Source organism: Neopsephotus bourkii, unplaced genomic scaffold (genome assembly GCF_033783945.1).
Source record: "Neopsephotus bourkii isolate Nb327-2 ecotype Australia unplaced genomic scaffold, CSIRO-AGI_Nbou_v1 NB_1542, whole genome shotgun sequence".
Taxonomy (NCBI): domain Eukaryota; kingdom Metazoa; phylum Chordata; class Aves; order Psittaciformes; family Psittacidae; genus Neopsephotus; species Neopsephotus bourkii.
Window position 1 is genome coordinate 1,432,392 of NW_026902018.1, and position 23,080 is coordinate 1,455,471.

Genomic DNA, 23,080 nt, shown 5'->3' on the forward strand with positions numbered 1-23,080 from the left:
GCCAATCAGCACGCGTGGATAGTCAGCACATATAGACCGCTGGCCAATCAGCATTCACGGACCAGGAGGCTAATCAGCACATAAAAGGTCGGACGAGTCAGCAGGTAGCTACACAGGTGCCTACTGCTCAGCCAATCACAAGCGAGGCCCATAGAACTCAACCAATCACCAGTCAGGCCCATAGAGCCGAGCCGCTCAGCAGCTAGGTACGTAGGACCCAGCCAATCACCAGCCACGTACGTAGGGCCGAGCCAATCAGCGCTCCCGCAGCACCTGCAGGGGTCTCGGCGCAGTGGGGGGGTACCGGCCGCGCAGGAGGAGCCCAGGTCCCGGTGTCCCCCCCGGAGCCGGAGAGGAGGCGGTAACGGAGGTGACCCCATCCCGTTCCCCCCTCCCCAGTGTCCCGGACCCTCCGCTGCCCGCGGCCGCTGTTCCCGGGCCCGCTCCAGGTCCCGCCGTAGCCCCGCCCACCGCAGCGCAAGCCCCGTCCACGAGCGCGCCATTTCTGCCGTAGCCACGCCCACCCCGCGGTAGCCACGCCCAGATCAGCCATAACCGCGCTCATCCCCGCCTTAACCACGCCCATATCAAGCATGACCACGACCACTTTGCCCTTAGGCGCGATGTAGCTCCGCCCATTCACCTTCAAGCCCCGCCCACCTCGTTCCATCCCGCCCAGGAAGCGCTCCCGCGGCCCGCGCTCACTTCCGCTGGGCCGGTGGCAGCGGGCGGCGGCGGCAGGGGCAGGTACGGGCCGGGGTCGGGGCCTTCCCTTCCCTTCCCTTCCCTTCCCTTCCCTTCCCTTCCCTTCCCTTCCCTTCCCTTCCCTTCCCTTCCCTTCCGCTCCGGGCCGGGTCTCCCCCGTTCCCCGGAGGTGAAGGGATTCAAAGGGCTCCGGTTCCCCGGGGCAGCTGAGGGGCCTCAACCCCCCCTGCTCCGTGGGGGTCCGTCGGGGCCGGGCGCTGCTGAAGCAGGGGACAGGCTCTGATGCGCTGCGCTCGCTGCCTCCTCTATGGAGGCTTTAACGGGGAAGGGAGCCCCAAGCGGGACCAGGAGCCTGTGAAACAGCTTCTGCCCATAGGAGGTGTTACCGGTGTCTCCTCCTTCCCAGGTGTTGTGTGGGGCGTGCACTGCCCAGGGATGCGCTCGCCCCGTCCGGCCGCAGCGGGGCTCACGTCGGTGGGTGCTGGGAGGAGCAGAGGCTCAGCCTGGTTCGGTGCCCGTGGCTGTTGTCAGGACTGATTTGATGCTCTGGGGCTTCGGGAGGTGTTGGTCCTTGCCTGGGTCAAGCCCTGTGGAACTGTGGCCATTCCCCTTGGCCTGTCCCTACAGGCCCTTGTCCCAAGCCCCTCTCCAGCTTTCCTGCAGCCCCTTTAGGCACTGGAGCTGCTCTAAGGTCTCCCCTTCAGGAGCCTTCTCTTCTCCAGGCTGCCCCAGCCCAGCTCTCTCAGCCTGGCTCCAGAGCAGAGCTGCTCCAGCCCTCGCAGCATCCCCTGTGCTGTGGGAGCTGCCCCCGGGGCTGATGCTGCATCCATCACCCCCAGAACCTGCTCCTTCCTGTGTTGGTTGGGGGGCACTGGAGGTGTTGGTCCCCTCTTAAGGTGATCTCTGGCCTTGTGCTGCTTGAGACCCACCCTGGCTCTGCAGAGCATGATGTTCTGTGCAGTGGGATCCTGTGTGGTGTTGTGGGGGCCTTCCTCTTAGGGTTTCATTCCCCAGTTACTCACTGATGGGATGCCCAATTGTGTCCATGTTTTCCCACGTGCAGCCGCTCTCGGGGTCCTTCTGCCAGCTGCAGGGCCAGATGTGGTGGTGTTGGATTGCTCAAGCTGTTGATCAGCTTTGGCACCTGGCTAAGGCCGCAGTGGGGCTGGCAGTGGGGTTCCCATCCCGTGTGGGGTTGGTTGATGGGAGATGGACCCTCCTGGCTGGGCTGGTTTCCAAGAGGATCCATCCATCCATCCATCCATCCATCCATCCATCCCCTGTGCTCGTTGGTGGCTCCTGAGCTCGAGGTGCTCCATGGCTCTGAGCAGTGTCTTCCATGCGGGGACACTGGGGTGTAGGCACAGCCTAGTGGGGACCTGCGGGGTCAGAGGAGGGATGGGACAGCCCTGGTCCCTTTGGGGCCATGGGGAGGTGGGAGCCGAGGTGGGTTCACAGCCTGAGGCTGGCTCGGGTTAGGCTGCTCCTTAGGGAAGCGCCATCCTAGGGAGTGAGGATGGGGCTGGTGTGGGACCGGGGAATCCATCGGGATACCCCATGGAGCATCCCTGCTGCCAGCAAGGGCAGGACCGCGTTCAGCACAAGGCTCTTCAGGTGCTGGCTCTTGCATCCTCATTACCCACCTATGGGGAGGTCAGAGCTTGCTATCAGCCTCTGAACCCTGCCCTGGGCTGCCACAGGGGCTGCAGAGGGGCTGGTGGGGCCATGGGGAGCCCTCTCGGTGTCATAACCAGGGACCAGGGTGTGAGTGCTCCCGTGATGCTTGCTTGGACAGCTTGTTCCTCTGGAGGAGCAGCAGCGCTTCCCCTGCATCCCTTCCCAGGCAGTGGGTCTCTTGCTGGGAGCTGAAGGGTTCCCTTCAGCAGCATCCCGGCCTTCCAGGATGGAGGAGTTCATGGGATCCCAGAGTCCCAGCCTGGTTTGTGTTGGAAGGGACCTTAAAGCTCCTCCTGTGGGACATCAGCGGTGCCGGGATGGGAAGGAGCTGCAGGAGCAAACGCGGGCCCTGAGCCCTGGCTCTGCGCCGCTGCCCCTGCCTGCAGATGGGCTCCTGTGCTTGGCTCTCGGCTCCGCAGCCAGACCTGTCCCTGGGGGCGGATCGGGGCTGTTGGCTCTGGATCTGGCGCTCCCCAGTGCCAGGAATGGGATCCTTCACCCTCCGGATCCAGCTCCGGAGCAGGAGCCCTGCCCAGCTCAAGCACCACAAAGGGGATGTGGAGGGGATGGGGTGAGACGAGAGCTGCACCCCCTGAACCCTTTCCTTTGCCCTCCTCAAAACCAGCGCCAGGCACCAGCGCTGGACCCTGCCCGAGCTTGTGAAAGGGGAATTCACCGTTGGTCGCATCCTGGGGCTGTCAGGGGGTGCTGAGCACCCAGGTTTGGTGCTGCTTGAACCGGGCTCGGCCTCTCCTTGCCCTGCTCCAGGCACTGGGCTCAGGCCTGGTCCTGCTGCTGTGGGGAGCGGGGGGGAACCCTGGCTCCTGAGCTCAGGCTGGAGGAGGCAGCTCAGGGCTTGGGATCAGCTCAGTCTCCCCTCGGGCAGGTTCAAGCCATTCCCCTTGGCCTGTCCCTACAGGCCCTTGTCCCCAGCCCCTCTCCAGCTTTCCTGCAGCCCCTTTAGGCCCTGGAGCTGCTCTAAGGTCTCCCCTTCAGGAGCCTTCTCTTCTCCAGGCTGCCCCAGCCCAGCTCTCTCAGCCTGGCTCCAGCCCTCGCAGCATCTCCCCTGCACTGCTTTGGGTGGTTGAACCCCACTGCGGTGCGGGGCTGGGGCAGCACCGGCTGGATCCCGGCTCCGTGCTGGCTGCTGCGGTTCCCTGCAGGCTCCAACCTCGCTCCCTGCAGCGCGGGGCTGAGCCGGAGCCAGGGCAGGGACTGCAGCGAATCCTCCTCCTCCTCCCTCCCTTGCAGGACAGGATCTGAGCTGCTGCTGCTGCGGTGCAGCCGGGAGGACAGCTCCGAACCCACACCAGGTAACGGGAGCTGTGTCCTGCAGGGAGCACAGTGCTGGTACCCCCATGGTGCCCTTGGCCCCTGTAACAGCATCAGCACCGCGCTGCCACCCCCCCACAGCGCGGCTCCCTCCCTGCCAGCCCCACTCGTGCGTGCTCAGCACCACATCCTCGTGTCCCTGCTGCCGATCCCCATCCCTGGCCGGGGAGCAGAGGATGCGGCTCCTGTGGCTGCATCAGGGCATTGCTGCGCTTGGCTTTGGAGATGCTCATTTACATCCAAAACCCATTTGTAAGCTCTTTCCCTCCCTGCTCTTCTTGGCTCTGCTGCCTCAGCAGCAGGGATGGGTGTGAGAGCCTGAAAAGCCCAGTCCCTGCTGACCTCCCCATGGGAAGCATTGCTGCTGGAGCAGGGTGGGCTTGGAAGCAGCTCCCTTTGGTCTGGCTGCAGAGCTGGGTTCTCCTCGGTCCCTCTTCCCATCCCGGAGCTGTTCCCTGTGGAGGTGGCAGGGAGGGACTGGGGGGGTTCCATGGGAAAGGGGTTTGGGCAGGGAGAGGTCACTGAGCCCTTGCTGCAGGGGTGAGGGTTGCCCCTTCAACGGTGTCCTTGGTGTCTGCCTTCCTCCTCCTCCTCCTCCTCCTTCACGTGCTCTTTAGTGAACCATAATGGGCTTCATCTCTTCCCATGAGATCCCATTCCCCTGCCCTGGCTTTTCCTTCCTGGAGCTTTCCATAAGGAGCCCAGCAAGGATGCGACCGACCCCCAACCCCTCTGCTCTGCCTCTGTCCCCAGAGCCCAGCTCGCTGGAGGCCACCATGACCGACTCCAAGTACTTCACCACCACCAAGAAAGGTAGGAGCAGGAGCAGGAGCCTCCCGCTGCCCTTCTCCATGGACTCAGGCAGCCAGGACCTGGTGCAGGGCCCAGCTCTGGCCCCAGACCCAAGTGGGATGCTGTGATGGACACCTCAGGGTGGCCCCTGGGGTCAGAGCATCTTGGGGCCAGCCCCGAATGCAGACAGGCACATGGGATGTGGGGGCTGCCATAGGGACATGGGATGTGGGGGCTGCCATAGGGACACGGGATGTGGGGGCTGCCATAGGGACACGGGATGTGGGGCTGCCATAGGGACATGGGATGCGGGAGCTGCCATAGGGACATGGGATGTGGGGGCTGCCATCCTTTCCATGGAGGAGCAGGTCCCACCATGTGCCTGCATTGGCCGCTGTCTGTTCCTGGCCTCATCCAGGCTGTGCTGGGCTCCCCAGCATCATGTGTGGGGCTCATATGCTGTAATAACCACCCCACAGCCCAACCCCTACCCCTGCAGTGACCCCCATGTCCTGTGCTTGAGCTCTGGGTGCTGATGCTCATCACTTCCCTGTGCTGAAGCCCTCTGGGGCTGAGGGATCCACACAGATGCGGTGACACCGCTGTGTCCAGCTCCAGGCACCCATTGAGGTGGGTGCCCCATGCCCTGAGCTCCCTTTCCCCCTTCCTCCAGGGGAGATCTTTGAGCTGAAGGCGGAACTGAACAGCGACAAGAAGGAGAAGAAGAAGGAGGCTGTGAAGAAGGTGATCGCATCCATGACGGTGGGCAAGGATGTCAGGTACGGGCCGGTGCTGCCTTTGGGGGGGCTGCTGCTTGGTCCTGATGCCTCCAAGGGGTTTTCCTGCTGGATTTCATCTGGGATGAGGACTGCCTGCAGCTGTCCCCGGGCTGTTTGTGTAACTGGCTCTGTGGCAGGCAGAGCCTCCCTGCATGGGGTGTAATCTGCCTAAAAGGATTGCTCAGGCGGGCACTGGGATTATTCTGCTTCCTTCGTCTGTTATAAGAACCAAGCAGGAACCCCACTGTGAGCCCGTAGGGCAGAGGCCTCGGGGTTCATTGTCCTTTAGCAGCCACCCCAGTCTGAAAGGTCAGGGAACTGGTTTCTCCCTTCTCCTGTATCCATGTGACTGAGCAGCACATTGCTGCTGTGCCCTCATCCCTCACAGAGCCCTGAGGGATGCCTGGGTTTGATCCTATGAGCGATGGGTGGGTTTGTGGTGCTGGAGAAGCTTCCAAGGGACATGTGCTGGGGTGGGATCACCCCCCTGTTACCCTCCCATCTCGACTGCTTTCCTTATGGTGGGTTAACAGTCTAATGGGGCCTTCTCTGTCTTAAGAATCCAATTGGTTTGTGGTGAAACAGCATCTCTGGCATCCCCCACCTGAGGGTGTTTGGGAAGGGGGAGCCCCCATCTCCATGCTGGCAGAGCATGGTCCTGTGTGGGGTGCTCCTCCAGTGCCCCATCCCTGGCAGTGCTCAAGGCCAGGTTGGACACAGGGGCTTGGAGCAAGCTGCTCCAGTGGAAGGGGTCCCTGCCCATGGCAGGGGCTGGAGCAGGATGAGCTCCAAGGCCATGCTCTATGCTGCAGCGCGCTCTTCCCGGACGTGGTGAACTGCATGCAGACGGACAACCTGGAGCTGAAGAAGCTGGTCTACCTCTACCTGATGAACTACGCCAAGAGCCAGCCCGACATGGCCATCATGGCAGTGAACACCTTTGTGAAGGTGAGGGCCGAGCACTGTGTGCACCAAGCATCCCTGCTTCCACGCTGGGCTGCTCCGTAGCCTGCCCCAGGGGAGGGAGCATGGGCAGGGTTGCACAGGCTCTGCCTCCAGGATGGGAGACGTGAGCAGCGGTACCCGGGAGTGCAGAAGGGAAGCGGTTTCTTGGCAGCCTCTTGCTGTGTCAGCAGCAGCTTTGCTTGTGGGCAGCTCCCGTGATGGAGCTGTCATCATGTGAGCCTGGGCACTGAACCTCTGCAGCTGAGAGAGCCCTTGTGATCTTCCACTTGGAGCTGGGAGCGGAGGAACGTGTTTTTAGGGATGCTGGAAGGGTTTGGGTTGGAAGGGGCCTTAAAGCTCCTCCAGCTCCAACCCCTTCCACGGGCAGGGACCCCTTCCACTGGAGCAGCTTGCTCCAAGCCCCTGTGTCCAACCTGGCCTTGAGCACTGCCAGGGATGGGGCAGCCACAGCTTCTCTGGGCACCCTGTGCCAGCGCCTCAGCACCCTCACAGGGAAGAGCTTCTGCCTAAGAGCTCAGCTCAGTCTCCCCTCGGGCAGGTTCAAGCCATTCCCCTTGGCCTGTCCCTACAGGCCCTTGTCCCAAGCCCCTCTCCAGGTTTCCTGCAGCCCCTTTAGGCACTGGAGCTGCTCTAAGGTCTCCCCTTCAGGAGCCTTCTCTTCTCCAGGCTGCCCCAGCCCAGCTCTCTCAGCCTGGCTCCAGAGCAGAGCTGCTCCAGCCCTCGCAGCATCCCCATGGCCTCGCTCCAACAGCTCCACATCCCTCTTGTGCTGGTGTTGCCAATCACTCGGTGTTAGGGCTTGGTGGCATTCAAGGGACCTTTGGAGCTAAAGCCCTGTGGGTGACTGGTACCCAAGAGCTGAGGGTTAAACCCTTCAGAGGTCCTGAAGCCACCGCTGATGCCTGTGACTGGTGCAGCAGTGACCACGGTTTCTCATGTCCCCCTCTCATCCCTGCAGGACTGTGAGGACCCCAACCCGCTGATCCGGGCGCTGGCGGTGCGGACCATGGGCTGCATCCGTGTGGATAAGATAACGGAATACCTGTGCGAGCCCCTGCGGAAGTGCCTCAAGGACGAGGACCCCTACGTGCGCAAGACGGCCGCGGTCTGCGTGGCGAAGCTGCACGACATCAATGCCCAGCTGGTGGAGGACCAGGGCTTCCTGGACACCCTCAAAGACCTCATCTCCGACTCCAACCCTATGGTGATTGTATCCTGCTTTCTCCTCCTCTCTTCTATTCATCCATGTGGCAGTAAATGCTCTCCCTTCATCCCATGCTCCCCTTTGCGCTCTTCCCAGTGCTCTTGGGGGCTGTTGGTGCTCAGGGCTCCAGGCTCTGTTCCTTGTCCTGGAACTGTGTTTCCTGCATGGAATGGTTCTCCAGTTCCCCATCCCTGGCAGTGCTCAAGGCCAGGTTGGACACAGGGGCTTGGAGCAAGCTGCTCCAGTGGAAGGGGTCCCTGCCTGTGGCAGGGGTTGGAGCTGGAGGAGCTTTAAGGTCCCTTCCAACCCAAACCATTCTGGGATGCCGGGGTTCCTTGGCAGTGCGTTGTTATTCCAGTGGGAGGAGGCTGCCCAGCCGGCTCGGAGGCAGAGGGGAGCTGATGCCTGGCTCTGACACCACCTCCCTGGTGGCTTTTGCTTCTGCTGAGGGTTTCCTGCCATGTGGGAGCTTCAAAGCCAGCTTCCCCCAGGGGTTCTCCCCCCTCAGCCTTTGCTGCTCTTCACATCCTGCCCCACAGGCTTAGGGGTGACCCCAGGAGCTGCTGCAGAGAGGGAATGGGCTCCTCCCCAGCAGGCTCAGGGCCAAGGCTCGCTGCTGCTGAGCACATGTGAGCCCTCCTTGATGTGCTGTGGGTGGTGGGACCGTGCTGGTGTTGGTTGCTCATCTCCGCAGCGTGAGCTGCTGGGGCGGCGATGCTGGCACCCAGATGTCTGTGGTTGCAAGGAGCTGATCCCAAGGACGATGCTCATCCGCTTACAGCAGCTTCCCCCAGGCTGCTGGACCCTGTTTGGTGTCACCGAGCCCTGGTGTCACCGACCCAACCTGTGTCCTGTCCCCCCTGGCAGGTAGTGGCCAATGCGGTAGCGGCGCTGTCGGAGATAGCAGAGTCTCACCCGAGCAGCAACCTCCTGGACCTCAACCCACAGTCCATCAACAAGCTGCTCACGGCCCTGAACGAGTGCACAGAGTGGGGCCAGATCTTCATCCTGGATTGCCTGGCCAACTACATGCCTAAGGATGACCGGGAGGCCCAGAGGTGAGGGGGGATTTGGGTGCTGCCCTCAAGGGGACCACTGGAGCAGGGCTGGAATAGGGCAGGGGGACAGGCAGGTATCGACTGCAGGGCCTGGCTCTGCCCCTTCTCCTCTAAGAAGGTCCTCCTGACCCTTGGAATCCTGCTGGGGGAAGTGGGACAGTGAGCATCTGCTGGCCTCTGTGCCTGGGGCACGGCCATCTGGACAGTGCCGTGGTCCCATAGTGAGTCCTGTCCCCGTGCTGGCACAGGGATTGCACTTGAGCTACTTCCAAACGTGCCCTTCCCATGCAGCAAGGGGTGAGAGGCACTGGGGAGCCCTGAAAGGGCATCACTGCAATAGGAGTTAGCAGGGGCTGGGATGTGACCTTGCTTGGGGGGGGCTTCAGCATCTCCTGAGAGGGTCCTGAGTGCTGCAGCCTCCACCAGTGCAGTTCCTCTTCAGCACTGCAGCAGCATGGGAGCAGGAGGACCAGCTCTGATGGGCTATTTGGGGCTCTGATGGGCTCTTTGGGGCTCTGATGGGTTCTTTCCTTCCCTCCCCATCACCCCCATACCTGCAGCATCTGCGAGCGGGTGACGCCGCGCCTGTCCCACGCCAACTCGGCCGTGGTGCTCTCGGCTGTGAAGGTGCTGATGAAGTTCATGGAGATGCTCTCCAAGGACCTGGATTACTATGGGACGCTGCTCAAGAAGCTGGCCCCGCCGCTGGTCACGCTGCTCTCTGCAGAGCCCGAGCTGCAGTACGTGGCCCTGCGCAACATCAACCTCATCGTGCAGAAAAGGTGGGTGCCCCCGCTCCGGGGTGCCCTGTTCCCTATGGATGCAGCTTCCCAAAGCTTCAACCCCGCTGACTGTGGTGGTGGTGGGGCTTTGCTGCCGTGTCCCATTTCTTGTTTCACATCTTAAGGGTTGAGCAGAGAGGGTCAGGTGAGGCTGGGAGCAGGAGCCAAGCTGGGAGCATCAGGAGGGCTTTTCATTGGAATGTAGTGGAATCTCAGCCTGGTTTGGGTTGAAGGGACTTAAAGCTCCTCCAGCCCCAACCCCTGCCACGGGCAGGGACCCCTTCCACTGGAGCAGCTTGCTCCAAGCCCCTGTGTCCAACCTGGCCTTGAGCACTGCCAGGGATGGGGCAGCCACAGCTTCTCTGGGCACCCTGTGCCAGCGCCTCAGCACCCTCACAGGGAAGAGCTTCTGCCTAAGAGCTCAGCTCAGTCTCCCCTCGGGCAGGTTCAAGCCATTCCCCTTGGCCTGTCCCTACAGGCCCTTGTCCCAAGCCCCTCTCCAGGTTTCCTGCAGCCCCTTTAGGCACTGGAGCTGCTCTAAGGTCTCCCCTTCAGGAGCCTTCTCTTCTCCAGGCTGCCCCAGCCCAGCTCTCTCAGCCTGGCTCCAGAGCAGAGCTGCTCCAGCCCTCGCAGCATCCCCATGGCCTCCTCTGCGCTCCCCCAACAGCTCCAACTCCCTCTTGTGCTGCTGCCCCAGAGCTGGATCAGGGCTGCAGGGGGGGTCTCCCCAGAGCACAGCAGAGGGGCAGGATCCCCTCCCTGAGCTGCTGCTCACACCCTGGGGGTGCAGCCCAGTGAACGGAGGGTTCTGGGCTCAGGCTGGGTCATGGGGAGCTTCTCACGGACCAAAACCTGTTTAAAACCTGCTGTTATTTACTATTTATTCTATCCCCTCCTTCTTTCGGGGCAGGAGGTGATGGTGAGGGCAGCCGCTGCCGCTCTGCGTTGGTCCCTTGGTGCCAGTGAGGCAGCTCCATCACATCCCCTTGTTTCTGCAGCGCTCTTTGGATGGAGGCTGAGCCCTTCCATCCCTGTGCTCATCTCCACGTGCTGGTTGTGTCCGAGGCCCCGCACGTGTGCCCAGAGCAGCGCTGGCCAGCTGGAGAGGCAGGCTCTGCGCTCCCAGCTCCTCCCAGCCATCACCGTGGTTGTCCCTTATAAATAGCAGCAATTTCTGGGAGAAGCAGGAAGCAATTAATGTCCCTGGGAGCGGGGAGGGGGAGGCGGGTTTGTCCCCTTGGAGCTGGACCTGGCCTCTCTCTCCCCAGCTTAGAGAGAGAGGGGATGAGGAAGGTCCAGCCTAGCCTTAGGGTTTGCATCCCTGCTTCCCCCAACGTGTCCCTTGGCAAGACAAACGTCCCCTGTTGCTCTCTGTCTTTGTGGCAAGGTTGTGCTGTCCCCTGTGTGTGCCAAGGGGCACAGTCCCGGCGGGATGATCACAGGATCTTGGATTCCTTGGCGTTAAGCAGGCCCCCAAAGCCTTGTGCCTGTGGCCAGGGAGCCTCATCCTGCTGGTCCAGACTCTCCTGGTCTGGGTTTCTTCACCTTGTGTCCTCGATCCTTCCCCATCCCAGCTCCAACCTGGGATCAGGAGCAATGCTTCATGCTCGTAGGAGGCTGATGGAGCAACGGATGAGTGTGGATTGGGGGCATTAGCTGGCTGCAGGTGGGGTGAACGGGTCCCCATCCATCTCCTGACCAGCGTGCAGCAGCATCGGGGCTGGGTTTCTGGAAGCTCTTTGGTGTCCTCACTGTGTGGTCCAAGCATCGCTCCCTCCATCACCTCCTCTCCCTGCAGGCCCGAGATCCTGAAGCACGAGATGAAGGTGTTCTTTGTCAAGTACAACGACCCCATCTACGTCAAGCTGGAGAAGCTGGACATCATGATCCGCCTGGCATCGCAGGCCAACATTGCTCAGGTCAGGGCCTGCCTGCGCCAGGGAGGGGATGCGGGATGCTCCAGCCCCACGGGACCCCGCTGTGCAGGATGCACTGGAGCAGCTCTGCCCCTGCCCCTCTCCCCTGGTGCCTTGCCTTGGTGCTGGTGCTCAGGGCCCCGTGCCCCTGCAGGTGCTGGCCGAGCTGAAGGAATACGCCACGGAGGTGGACGTGGACTTCGTGAGGAAGGCGGTGAGAGCCATCGGCCGCTGCGCCATCAAGGTGGAGGTGAGGGCAGCTCCTCTGGAGCCAGGCTGAGAGAGCTGGGCTGGGGCAGCCTGGAGAAGAGAAGGCTCCTGAAGGGGAGACCTTAGAGCAGCTCCAGTGCCTAAAGGGGCTGCAGGAAACCTCCAGGTACCACAAGGGAGGGATCGGAGCCCTCGCTGAGCACTGGGAGGTTTTGCTTCCCCTTGGGGGTGACTGGAAGGAGGAGGTTAACAGAATCCCTGCTGGAGCAGTGGCTCTGGGTGCAGCTGGCTCACAGGCAGGGCCGTGCAGCTCTGAGGCAGCTGCTGCCTCACTGGGTTTACTCAGAGCATCCTCAGTCATAAAGAGCTCAGTGCTGGTGAGGGGCAGGAGATGCTCTGGAGCAGGCTCAGGCTCTGCTGTTGGAGCAATCATAGAATCATAGAATGGTTTGGGTTGGAAAGGACCTTAAGATCATCCAGTTCCAACCCCCCTGCCATGGGCAGGGACACCTCACACTAAACCATGCCACCCAAGGCTCTGTCCAGCCTGGCCTTGAGCACTGCCAGGGATGGAGCATTCACAACCTCCCTGGGCACCCATTCCAGTGCCTCACCACCCTAACAGGAAAGAACTTCCTCCTTATATCCAATCTAAACTTCCCCTGTTTCAGTTTTAACCCATTACCCCTTGTCCTATCACTACAGTCCCTAATGAAGAGTCCCTCCCCAGCATCCCTATACCCCCCTTCAGATACTGGAAGGCTGCTATGAGGTCTCCACGCAGCCTTCTCTTCTCCAGGCTCCTCTGCAATGAACCAGCCTCTCCCAGGAGGATTTATTACCCTGGCACTGCTTTTCCCCTGTCTCAATGCAGAGCCCTGTGGCTGTGCAGCTCCGGGCTGAGGCAGGGAGCAAGGTGCTGCTGCTCAGCTTGGAGCTTGCTGCTCCCAGCGGTGGGAAATGCATCCCATGGGATCAGGGGTAGGGGGAGCGTGCAGAGGATGAGAAGGAGCCAGGCATGGGTGGAAAGGGGAGACCACACTTGTGTGTCCCCAGTTCTGTTCTGGGCTGGGTTTGGGAGCGGTGTGGAGGGGATGAGGCAGCAGAGGCTTTGGGATGGGGATGTAAGATCATTGCTCCTTGACTGACCCAGTGCCTCCACCAGCAATCGGCCGAGCGCTGTGTGAGCACCCTGCTGGACCTCATCCAGACCAAAGTGAACTACGTGGTGCAGGAGGCCATCGTGGTCATCAAGGACATCTTCCGCAAGTACCCCAACAAGTAGGTGACCCCGGGGTGGGTGCTGCTGCCCCTGGGCCAGCATGCTGTGTGCTCGGGGTGCAGGGGGGGAGCTCCCCATGGGGTGGTGGGTGCTGCCGTGGAGGTGGCTTTGGGTGCGTTGCCATGTGGGGTTGGGATCAGTGCTCAGTGCTGCCCTGGAGTCCCCAGCCCCACAGTGGCAGTGCCAGAGGCACACGGGCAGGAGCCACCAGAGCCTTTTGATGTCCCTTGTGTCAGCATAAACTGTCCCTGGTTCCTAACTCATCACTGCTGATGCTGGAGCAAGGGAAACAGGGGGAGAGGGAGTGTTCCATGTGAGCCCCAGTGTGTGTGAGATGAGGGAGCTGTGCACTAACAGCAGGAATAGATGCCCATGAGCTGCACTGGTGATGAAGGGGAGCTCTGCACAAAGAGGGGGGATGCAGAGGCCAAACGAGAGGGGCTGCACTGAGCAGCAGGGCTGGCGAGGAGGGGGATGCGCTCCGGGGGGAGCAGGTACCAGCAGGCTCCTGCTGTGCCCCTGGCTGTGCTGAGGGTGCTGGGGTGGCTCTGATGCTGTCCCATGGAAGGTATGAGAGCGTCATCGCCACCCTGTGCGAGAACCTGGACTCCCTGGACGAGCCCGAGGCGCGCGCTGCCATGATCTGGATCGTGGGAGAGTACGCGGAGCGCATCGATAACGCGGATGAGCTGCTCGAGAGCTTCCTGGAGGGCTTCCACGATGAGAGCACCCAGGTAGGGAGAGCACCGAGGTACTGAGAGCATCGAGGTACTGAGAGCATCCAGGTAGGGAGAACGCCCAGGTAGGGAGAGCATCAGGTAGGGAGAGCATCAGGTAGGGAGAGCGCCCAGGCAGGGAGAGGGCCCAGGCAGGGAGAGCGCCCGGGTAGGGAGAGCACCCAGGTAGGGAGAGCACCCAGGTAGGGAGAGCATCCAGGCAGGGAGAGCATCCAGGTAGGGAGAGCGCCCAGGTAGGGAGAGCACCAGGTAGGGAGAGCCCAGAGGGAGAGCAAGGGAGAGCACCCAGGTAGGGAGAGCACCCAGGTAGGGAGAGCACCCAGGTAGGGAGAGCGCCCAGGTAGGGAGAGCACCCAGGTAGGGAGAGCATCCAGGTAGGGAGAGCATCCAGGTAGGGAGAGCATCCAGGTAGGGAGAGCATCCAGGTAGGGAGAGCATCCAGGTAGGGAGAGCGCCCAGGTAGGGAGAGCACCCAGGTAGGGAGAGCACCCAGGTAGGGAGAGCACCCAGGTAGGGAGAGCACCCAGGTACCAAGAGCACCCAGGCAGGGAGAGCACCCAGGCAGGGAGAGCACCCAGGTAGGGAGAGCACCCAGGTACCAAGAGCACCCAGGCAGGGAGAGCACCCAGGTAGGGAGAGCGCCCGGGTAGGGAGAGCACCCAGGTACCAAGAGCACCCAGGCAGGGAGAGCACCCAGGTAGGGAGAGCGCCCGGGTGGAGAGAGCACCCGGGTAGGGAGAGCACCCGGGTACCGAGAGCACCCAGGTAGGGAGAGCACCCAGGTAGGGAGAGCACCCAGGTACCAGCACCCTGCACTGGCCGGGGGGGACACCAGGACAAGGCTCCCGCTGGAGCCAGCGTGTGCTGAGGGTGCCCTGCGGTGGTCCATGGAATGCCACCACAGTGCTGGCCCAAGCACCTTCCCTCTTTCCTAGCTGGGAAGGGACCAAGTGGCCACCTCTGATTCCTCAGTGCCAGGCAGGATCAGCCCTTGGGAGCTGGGAAATGGAGGCAGAGGGATGAAGCGAGCAGAGGGATGAAGCGAGCAGAGGGGACCGTGCCTGCTCCTTCTGCCAGGGCAGCTGGGGCCGGTGGCTTTGAAATGGGCTAAAGGGGCTGTTGGAGGGGAATCCCTGCTGTTATCCAGAGGATGCTCTGGCCTTCCCCATGTGGGACCCTGTATCCTGGTCCCAGTATCCTGCCCAGTGCCCTCTGTGTGAGGCTGTGGCTGTGATGGGCTGAGGGCGAGCAGCTTGGCTGGGGAGCCGTGCTGAGCATCCTGACCCTTTCCACCAGCACTGTCCCCATGTGTTTGGGCAGGTTGGGGTCAGGTCCCAGCAGCACCCCTGGGGCGGTCCCTGGTGGGATGTGTCCGTGTGCTCCCGCAGGTGCAGCTCCAGCTGCTCACAGCCATCGTGAAGCTGTTCCTGAAGAAGCCCACCGAGACCCAGGAGCTGGTGCAGCAGGTCCTGAGCCTGGCCACGCAGGTGGGTGACGGCTGCGGAGCGAAGGGAGAGCTTCCCTTGGCTTTGCCATCCCCAGTGGGGCAGTGGGAATGGTGCTGCAGGCAGGAGGGTGATGCCCGGGGGACCTGAGGGTTGAAGGCCTGCAGTGAGGACAGCACCTCCTGCACCACTGGAGGCAGCTTGTGCAGTTCCCCTGCTGAAGCTGGGGGAGCAAAGCAGTGCGGTCTCTCCATAGGGACATCAATGGCTTCAGCCATTCAGCATCCCAGCCTGGACCTTAAAGCTCATCCAGTCCCAACCCCTGCCATGGGCAGGAACACCTCACACTACACCATGGTGCCAAAGGCCCTGTCCAACCTGCCCTTGAAACACCCCAGTAAGACTCAGCTCAGGGCAGGATGCTCTATGGTCGCTGCAGTTCCTCCTGCCCTGGTGGCCTTGGCACTAATCCCAGTGCTTCCCAAAGGACTCGGACAACCCCGACCTGCGGGACCGCGGCTACATCTACTGGCGCCTGCTGTCCACGGACCCCGTGGCTGCCAAGGAGGTGGTGCTGGCCGAGAAACCCCTCATCTCCGAGGAGACCGACCTCATCGAGCCCACGCTGCTGGACGAGCTCATCTGCTACATCGGGACCTTGGCCTCTGTGTACCACAAACCCCCCAGCGCCTTCGTGGAGGGCAGCAGAGGGGTCGTGCACAAGAGCTTGCCCCCGCGGACGGGCTCGTGAGTATCTGCCCCCAGTGCTGGGACTGCCATGGAGACACAGAACCAGCATGGGTTGGGTTCAAGGGGCCTTAAAGCTCCTCCAGCTCCAACCCCTGCCACAGGCAGGGACCCCTTCCACTGGAGCAGCTTGCTCCAAGCCCCTGTGTCCAACCTGGCCTTGAGCACTGCCAGGGATGGGGCAGCCACAGCTTCTCTGGGCACCCTGTGCCAGCGCCTCAGCACCCTCACAGGGAAGAGCTTCTGCCTAAGAGCTCAGCTCAGTCTCCCCTCGGGCAGGTTCAAGCCATTCCCCTTGGCCTGTCCCTACAGGCCCTTGTCCCAAGCCCCTCTCCAGGTTTCCTGCAGCCCCTTTAGGCACTGGAGCTGCTCTAAGGTCTCCCCTTCAGGAGCCTTCTCTTCTCCAGGCTGCCCCAGCCCAGCTCTCTCAGCCTGGCTCCAGAGCAGAGCTGCTCCAGCCCTCGCAGCATCCCCATGGCCTCCTCTGCACTCGCTCCAACAGCTCCAGGTCCCTCTTGTGCTGCTGCCCCAGAGCTGGATCAGGGCTGCAGGGGGGGTCTCCCCATTGCACAGCAGAGGGGCAGGATCCCCTCCCTGAGGTACTGCTCACACTCTGGGGGTGCAGCCCATGGATCCATGTGCTTGGAGCTGAGCTGAGGTGCCCCATTCCCAAAGGAGGGTCTGCAGCAGGAGCAGGTTTCAGTGCTCCCTTGCAAGGCTGTAGGAGTGATCTCAGACACAGGTGGAGGATGCTCCGCTTGGAGCAGCGCTGTCTCCATGTGGATGCTCTGGTGTCCCCATTGGACCCATTGCCTCCTCCTCACCTCTCTCCTTTGCCATTCCCTGCAGGAGCGAGAGCACCGAGAGCCCGGAGGCAGCCCCCCCAGGGGTACAGGCAGGGGAGCAGCCCGCAGTGATCCCTGCACAGGGAGACCTCCTTGGGGACCTGCTCAACCTGGACCTGGGGCCGCCGGTCAGCGGCCCCCCCATGGCCACCTCCGCTGTGCAGATGGGGGCTGTGGACCTGCTCGGGGGGGGCCTGGACAGCCTGGTACGTCACAGCCCCCCCTCCCCCGAGGGCTGGGGATGGGGTGGGCTGCTCTGCACAGGGCTCATCCTTCCCTCTGCACTGGTGCGGCCATAGGGATGCTGCACCCCATTCACCTGGTCCTCATCCAATGGCTGTGGTGGGAGCAGTGCTCCCGGTCCATGAGTGGATGCTTGCACTGTGCTGTGCTGCAGGGGTGATTGCTCATCCCAAGCCCCACACTGTGTGGAAAGGAGTTTGGGGGTTCCTCTGCTGCTCCTCAGCTCCAGCAGAGCCCCCAAGGGGAGGTCCCTGTGCTCCCTGCCCCTCATGGTCCATAACCCTCTGTTGTGGATGCGCAGGGCTTGGGAATGGGATGATGCTCCAGGGCATGGGCGGATGGGCGGATGTGGTGCTGCAGCAGGACTGACCTCTCCTCCCTCCTGCCTTTCTCTCTGTCTCTCTCTGGTTTTGTCTCCTCTCTCCTGGCTCCTCTCTGCATGTGCCTGGCTCCTCTCTGCGCCTTCCCTGCTTCTGCTTGGAGATGGGGGACGAGTCGGAAGGGGTATGGATCAGCCCTTGTCGTGGCCCCGTCCCCCACGTGTAGCCCCAACCCCACTGCCCCTGCTCCCCCCATGCAGCCTGAGCCCTCCTCTGCACTATCCCAATGTCACCCCACTTCCTCTGGAAGGACCACTGGAGCATCCCTGCGGACTCCAGGCCATCGTTGCCCCATTCCGATGCCTTTAGGGGGTGCCCTAAGGAAGGACCCCAATGGGACCTGTCCCCTTTGTCCCCTGTGCCCAATGGAGCACTGGCCCCTGCTCACGCCCCTGTGTTCTCTTGCAGCTGCGCAGCGATGTGGGAGGCAGCCCTGCTGTGAGTGTGTCCTCTGCATCCTCCTCCTCCTGCCCTGCCCCACGGTGCCCCCCATAACCCATCCCTTTGTCCCCACACAGATCGGTGGCGGTGGCTTCACCCCAGTTCCCAGCACCACCATGCCCACAACCCTGGGGGCCCCCCTCGGCAGCGGCCTCGGGGACCTCTTTGACCTCACCGGTGGGGTGGGCGCCCTGCCGGGGTCCTACGTGGCACCCAAAGCGGTGAGTGGGGTGCATGGGGCAGGGGGGGGAGGCCCTAAAGCAGGGGTGGGAGCAGGGGCTGCCGGGTCATGGCCTGCCCAGAGCTGGGTTTGGGGTGTGCGGGGTGAGAGGCGCTGAGTCTGCAGCTTGGAGACCCCTCAGCATCCCAGAGCGGTTTGGGTTGAAGGGACCTTAAAGCCCATCCAGCTCCAACCCCTGCCACAGGCAGGGACCCCTTCCACTGGAGCAGCTTGCTCCAAGCCCCTGTGTCCAGCCTGGCCTTGAGCACTGCCAGGGATGGGGCAGCCACAGCTTCTCCATTAAACCCATAGCAGTGTCCCACCACTCTCTTCTGCCTAAGAGCTCAGCTTGGGCAGGTTCAAGCCATTCCCCTTGGCCTGTCCCTGCAGCCCCTCAGGGTCTCTCTGCTCCCCCAGGTGTGGCTCCCTGCCATGAAGGCCAAGGGGCTGGAGATCTCGGGCACCTTCACTCGCCAGGTGGGCTCCATCTCCATGGAGCTGGTGCTGACCAACAAGGCCCTGCAGGTCATGTCCGACTTCGCCATCCAGTTCAACCGCAATAGGTGAGGAGCCCCAGGAGCCAGCACCCTGTGCCATGGGCTCAATGGTTGTGCATGGAATAGGCTGGGATGAAGGGGCGGCGAGGGCTGGACCAGCCTCACGTGATGACCCCGCTCTCTGATGGCTCTGGTGGTGATGAGCATCAAACCAAAGCCTCTAAGAAGTTGACTGAAGAGGCTGTTCTTAAAGCGCTGCCCCATTGCTTGGCCTCCTGGTGACCCTCAAAGGGACCCCCCAAGGGATGCTCCCAATGGGTGTGAGTGTCTGGGAGGAAGGGGTGAGGTCCTGGTCGTCCCCAAAGGGCAGGGGATGCTGAGGTGGGTTGGGGTGCCCTGTGCCATCACCTGCTCCCTCCCTACACCAACCCCCTGCCCTCCTCGTGTGTCCCCCACCTCCAGCTTCGGCCTGGCCCCAGCGGCTCCTCTCCAGGTCCACGCTCCCCTCGCCCCCAACCAGTCCGTGGAGATCTCCCTGCCCCTGAACACGGTCGGCTCCGTCATGAAGATGGATCCATTGAACAACCTCCAGGTAGGGATGGAGCTGGGAATGGGGCCCAGGGGGGGCTGCCTCGGGATGGGGGTGTGGAGCAGGAGCTGGTGAGGAGGAACGGCTCCACAGTGCTCAGCTCAGCCTGAGTTGGGTTTGACACCACTTCTATGGGGGAGAGCCTTCCCTTGGCTTGCGTGCAGCCTGGCTCCAGAGGGATGGGATGGGATGATGGGGTGGGGTGGGATGATGGAATAGGATGGGATGATGGGATGGGGTGGGATGATGGGATGGGGTGGGATGATGGGATGGGGTGGGATGATGGGATGGGGTGGGATGATGGAATGGGATGGCATGATGGGATGGAGTGGGATGGTGGGATGATGGAATGGGATGGGATGATGGGATGGGATGATGGGATGGAGTGGGATGATGGGATGGGATGATGGGATGGGGTGGGATGATGGAATAAAATGGGATGATGGGATGGAGTGGGATGATGGAATGGGATGGCATGATGGGATGGAGTGGGATAGTGGGATGATGGAATGGGATGGGATGATGGGATGGGATGATGGAATAGGATGGGATGATGGAATAGGATGGGATGATGGAATAGGATGGGATGATGGAACAGGATGGGATGATGGAATAGGATGGGATGATGGAATAGGATGGGATGATGGAATAGGATGGGATGATGGGATGGGGTGGGATGAGGGAATGGGGTGGGATGGGATGAGATGATGGGATGGGGTGGGATGATGGGATGGGTTGGGGTGGGATGATGGGATGGGATGATGGGATGGAGTGGGATGATGGGATGATGGGATGGGGTGGGATGATGGGATGGAGTGGGATGATGGAATGGGGTGGGATGGGATGATGGGATGGGATGGGATGATGGGATGGGATGATGGGATGGGTTGGGGTGGGATGATGGGGTGGGATGATGGGATGATGGGATGGGGTGGGATGATGGGATGGGTTGGGGTGGGATGATGGGATGGGATTGATGGGACGGGATGGGATGCTCTCCAGGCTGGAGGAGGCGTTGATGTCCCCATGTCCTTCCATCCCAGGTCGCGGTGAAAAACAACATCGATGTGTTCTACTTCAGCACCCTGTACCCGCTGCACATCCTCTTCGTGGAGGACGGGAAGATGGGTGAGTTGAGCTGGGTCTGCAGGTGCCATCCCAGCCCTGACCACATTCCCAGCCCTGGGAATGCTGCCGGAGGCCTGGAGCAGGCAGGGGTGCTGCCAGGCCTGCATTGGCCACGCTGTGGTACCCGAGGTGCTTTGAGGCACCCTCTGACTCCTCATGGGCAGGGGCAGCTCTGGCTTTGCTTGGCTCATCCAGATGGGCACTGGGTACTGGTGGTGCCCCTCAGGGCTTGGTACTGGGGCCAGGGTTGGATGTCCTCACTGGTGACCCGGATGAGGGGATGGGGGTGTCCCCAGTGGCACCAGGTTCATCTGTGGAGGGCAGGAGGCTCTGCAGAGGGATCTGGACAGGATCCATGGGATGAGGTTCAAAAGGCTCAGTGCTGGTCCCGCACTTGGGCCACAACAACCCCATGCAGTGCTCCAGGCTTGAGGAACAGCACCTGGAAACTGCTCCTGGGAAAGGAGCTGGGGATGCTGATTGATGGAGCTGAACATGAGCAGCTTGTGCCCAGGCAGCCAAGAAGCCCCCAGCATCCTGGGCTGGATCAGCACCAGTGCGGCAGCAGGGCCAGGGCAGGGATTGTGCCCCTGTGCTGGGCACTGGTGAGGCTGCACCTCGAATCCTGTGCTCAGCTCTGGGCCCCTCACTCCAAGAGAGACACTGAGGGGCTGGAGTGGGGCCAGAGAAGGGCACTGGGGCTGGTGCAGGGCCTGGAGCCCAAGTGTGATGGGGAAGGGCTGAGGGACCTGGGGGGTTCAGTCTGGAGAAGAGAAGGCTCAGGGGGGACCTGATGGCTGCCTCCAACTGCCTGACAGGAGGATGGAGCCAGGAGGGGCTGGGCTCTGCTCCCAAGGAACAAGGGATGGGACAAGAGGAACCGGCCTCAAGCTGCACCAGGGCAGGTTTAGATGGAGCTGAGGAACAATTCCTGCCCCAGAGGGTGCTCAGGCATTGGAACAGGCTGACCTGTGGGGCTGCCTTGGGAAGCTGCTGGAGGGGATTGCAGGATGGGATCGATGTGGCAGCATCCCTGCTCCGTGTCCCTGCTCCATGCCATGGGGATGCTGTGGGCTCAGCAGCGCTGTCCCATCCCTCCCTGCAGAGCGGCAGATGTTCCTGGCCACATGGAAGGACATTCCCAATGAGAACGAGGCCCAGTTCCAGATCAAAGACTGCTCCCTCAATGCAGGTGGGTCCAACCCCTCCCCAAGGCCCTGGCTGCTGGGGAGCAGCTCCTCCCAGTGCCCCCAGCCCGGGGAGGTGGGAGCCCCATCCCCGTGTGTTCCAGGAGGGAGCTGCTTTGCTTCCGCTCATCATGGAGACCTAGGAGATGCTCTGGGGTCCCTGCATGGGGACCGCTGCTGTGGGTCAGCCTCTGAGCATCCCATCCCCAGGGCTCCTTGGGCACCTCCTTGCTCTCCCAGCCCCTTCTCCAGGTGCCAAGCAGGAGGAGCAGACCCTGGTCGGGGCCATCCAAGTCCTTTCCATCCCTCTGGCAGCAGGGAGCTGAGCTTTGTGGGGTGGTTCCATGGTTCTGGGCTGTCACTGTGGGGAGGGCCTGGGTGCTGCTCCTCGCTGCAGGGGGATGGAGGGTGCTGGATGTGCTGCATCCCAGCCAGGGGGAGCTATGGACAGAGCTGTGGGGAGCCCCATGCCCTGCCCCACAGCAGCTCCCTCCCCATACAGATGCCATTAGCAGCAAGCTCCAAGGCAGCAACATCTTCACCATCGCCAAGAGGAACGTGGAGGGGCAGGACATGCTCTACCAGTCCCTGAAGCTCACCAATGGCATCTGGGTGCTGGCGGAGCTCCGGATCCAGCCCAGTAACCCCAGCTTCACGGTACCTCCCCTTCCCTTCCCTTTCTGCCTCCCCATCAGCCCCCTGGCTGAGGCTGCTGCTGCCTTGGGCTCGGTGCTCCAATGGCGCATCCGTGGTGCTGGGACCACCTCCATCCCTTGTGCTGGTCCCAGTGGCCTGTGGGGAGGGTGGGATGGGGCCCGTGATGGCACCGAAAGGAGACCAAGAGGTCCCATCCCCACACCTCCATTGACATCAACCCCTGGGCACCCCCAGCTGGCAGCCTCAGAGCCAAGGCCTGGCTGTGATTTGGACCCATCCCCATTGTCCTGCTGCTGGGGCCCATCCCTGTCCCTCGGGGCCGGTTTTCCTGGGGTTGGGATGAGCAGGGTCCCCTCCACTCACACCTCTGCATCTCTGTCCCCTGCTTCCCGTGCGCTCCCGCAGGATCTGGAGGTCAGGACACTGGTTTGTACCTGCTTGGGGCTGTCCCTGCCTGCTCCCGCTTCCCTGTCCCTGCATTCCCCATCCCTTCGGTGCCTCTTTGGCCTCAGCAGGTGAAGCGGAGGGGCAGGATGCTCCCATGCATCCCTAGGGATGAGCGGAGCTGCGCATCCTTATCCCAGCGGATCCCCCCCTGCCTCTGCACCCCTTTCCCTGTGGGCTGAGGAGGAGCTCTTTGGGTTCAGTCACTTAATCCCAAAGCAAATCACTGCTGCAGGCAGGGATTGAAGCCTCCCCGTGTGCCTCTGCCTGCCCCCTGCATGCGCTGCCCCAGCACCGGGGAGGGGGTTTGGATGCTCCATGCCTTTTGGTACCACTCTGACCCCGCTGTGATGCGGAGCTGGGGCCGTGCTGTGCCCATGGGGGATGCTGTGGGGCCGTGACCCCCATCCCTGCCTCTCTTCCCGCAGTTATCCCTGAAATGCCGCGCGCCGGAGGTGTCCCAGTACATCTACCAAGCCTATGAGACCATCCTCAAGAACTGAGGTGCTGCTGCGGCCCCTCGCCCTCCTCTCCTCCCGCTCCCACCCCAGGATGTGGGGCAGGACCCATGTGCATGTCTCACCTCTCCTCTCCTTCCTGCCGAGGAGCCAGCCCTTGGGACCCTCCCTCCATCTCCATCGGGGCTGGGGTGAGCAGAGGAGGGCAGGAGCATCCCTGCATCCCTGTGTGAGTGATGCTGCATCCTCCTTGATGTTGTCCCCTCTATGAGCCCTCTGGGGGCTGCTGCTCTGCTTCACCCTGCGCCCATGGGGGGCTCTGGGGGAGGGTTCAGCACCCATGGGACAGGGTCTGCTTC

The 23,080-nt window shown here is 62.2% G+C and overlaps 1 protein-coding gene and 1 non-coding gene across 8 annotated transcripts; both read left to right on the plus strand.

The window, feature by feature from the left end:
• The first annotated feature begins 3,627 nt into the window (after nt 1-3,627).
• Nucleotides 3,628-22,977, plus strand: AP1B1 (adaptor related protein complex 1 subunit beta 1). Of its 7 annotated transcripts, none has more exons than XM_061370497.1 (24): nt 3,628-3,695; nt 4,468-4,527; nt 5,180-5,285; nt 6,098-6,233; nt 7,210-7,455; nt 8,323-8,513; nt 9,074-9,295; nt 11,094-11,214; nt 11,366-11,461; nt 12,587-12,702; nt 13,272-13,437; nt 14,829-14,927; nt 15,373-15,632; nt 16,482-16,683; nt 17,204-17,224; nt 17,509-17,538; nt 17,619-17,762; nt 18,179-18,324; nt 18,721-18,850; nt 19,891-19,975; nt 21,081-21,167; nt 21,665-21,819; nt 22,225-22,245; nt 22,692-22,970. In XM_061370497.1, exons 2-24 carry the CDS (start codon nt 4,491-4,493, stop codon nt 22,764-22,766), a joined length of 2,892 nt encoding a protein of 963 aa, XP_061226481.1. In that variant the 5' UTR covers nt 3,628-3,695; nt 4,468-4,490; the 3' UTR covers nt 22,767-22,970. The 7 variants fall into 7 exon arrangements, with proteins under 7 accessions (XP_061226481.1, XP_061226474.1, XP_061226476.1 ...); XM_061370490.1 differs by lacking the exon at nt 3,628-3,695 and having other exon boundaries at nt 4,435-4,527; nt 22,692-22,767; nt 22,869-22,977; XM_061370492.1 differs by lacking the exons at nt 3,628-3,695; nt 22,225-22,245 and having other exon boundaries at nt 4,435-4,527; nt 22,692-22,767; nt 22,869-22,977.
• On the plus strand, nt 18,407-18,509 carry LOC133221759 (small nucleolar RNA SNORD125). Its single transcript, XR_009728064.1, has one exon. It is a non-coding gene; the product is annotated as a small nucleolar RNA SNORD125 (small nucleolar RNA).
• Nucleotides 22,978-23,080: the final 103 nt, after the last annotated feature.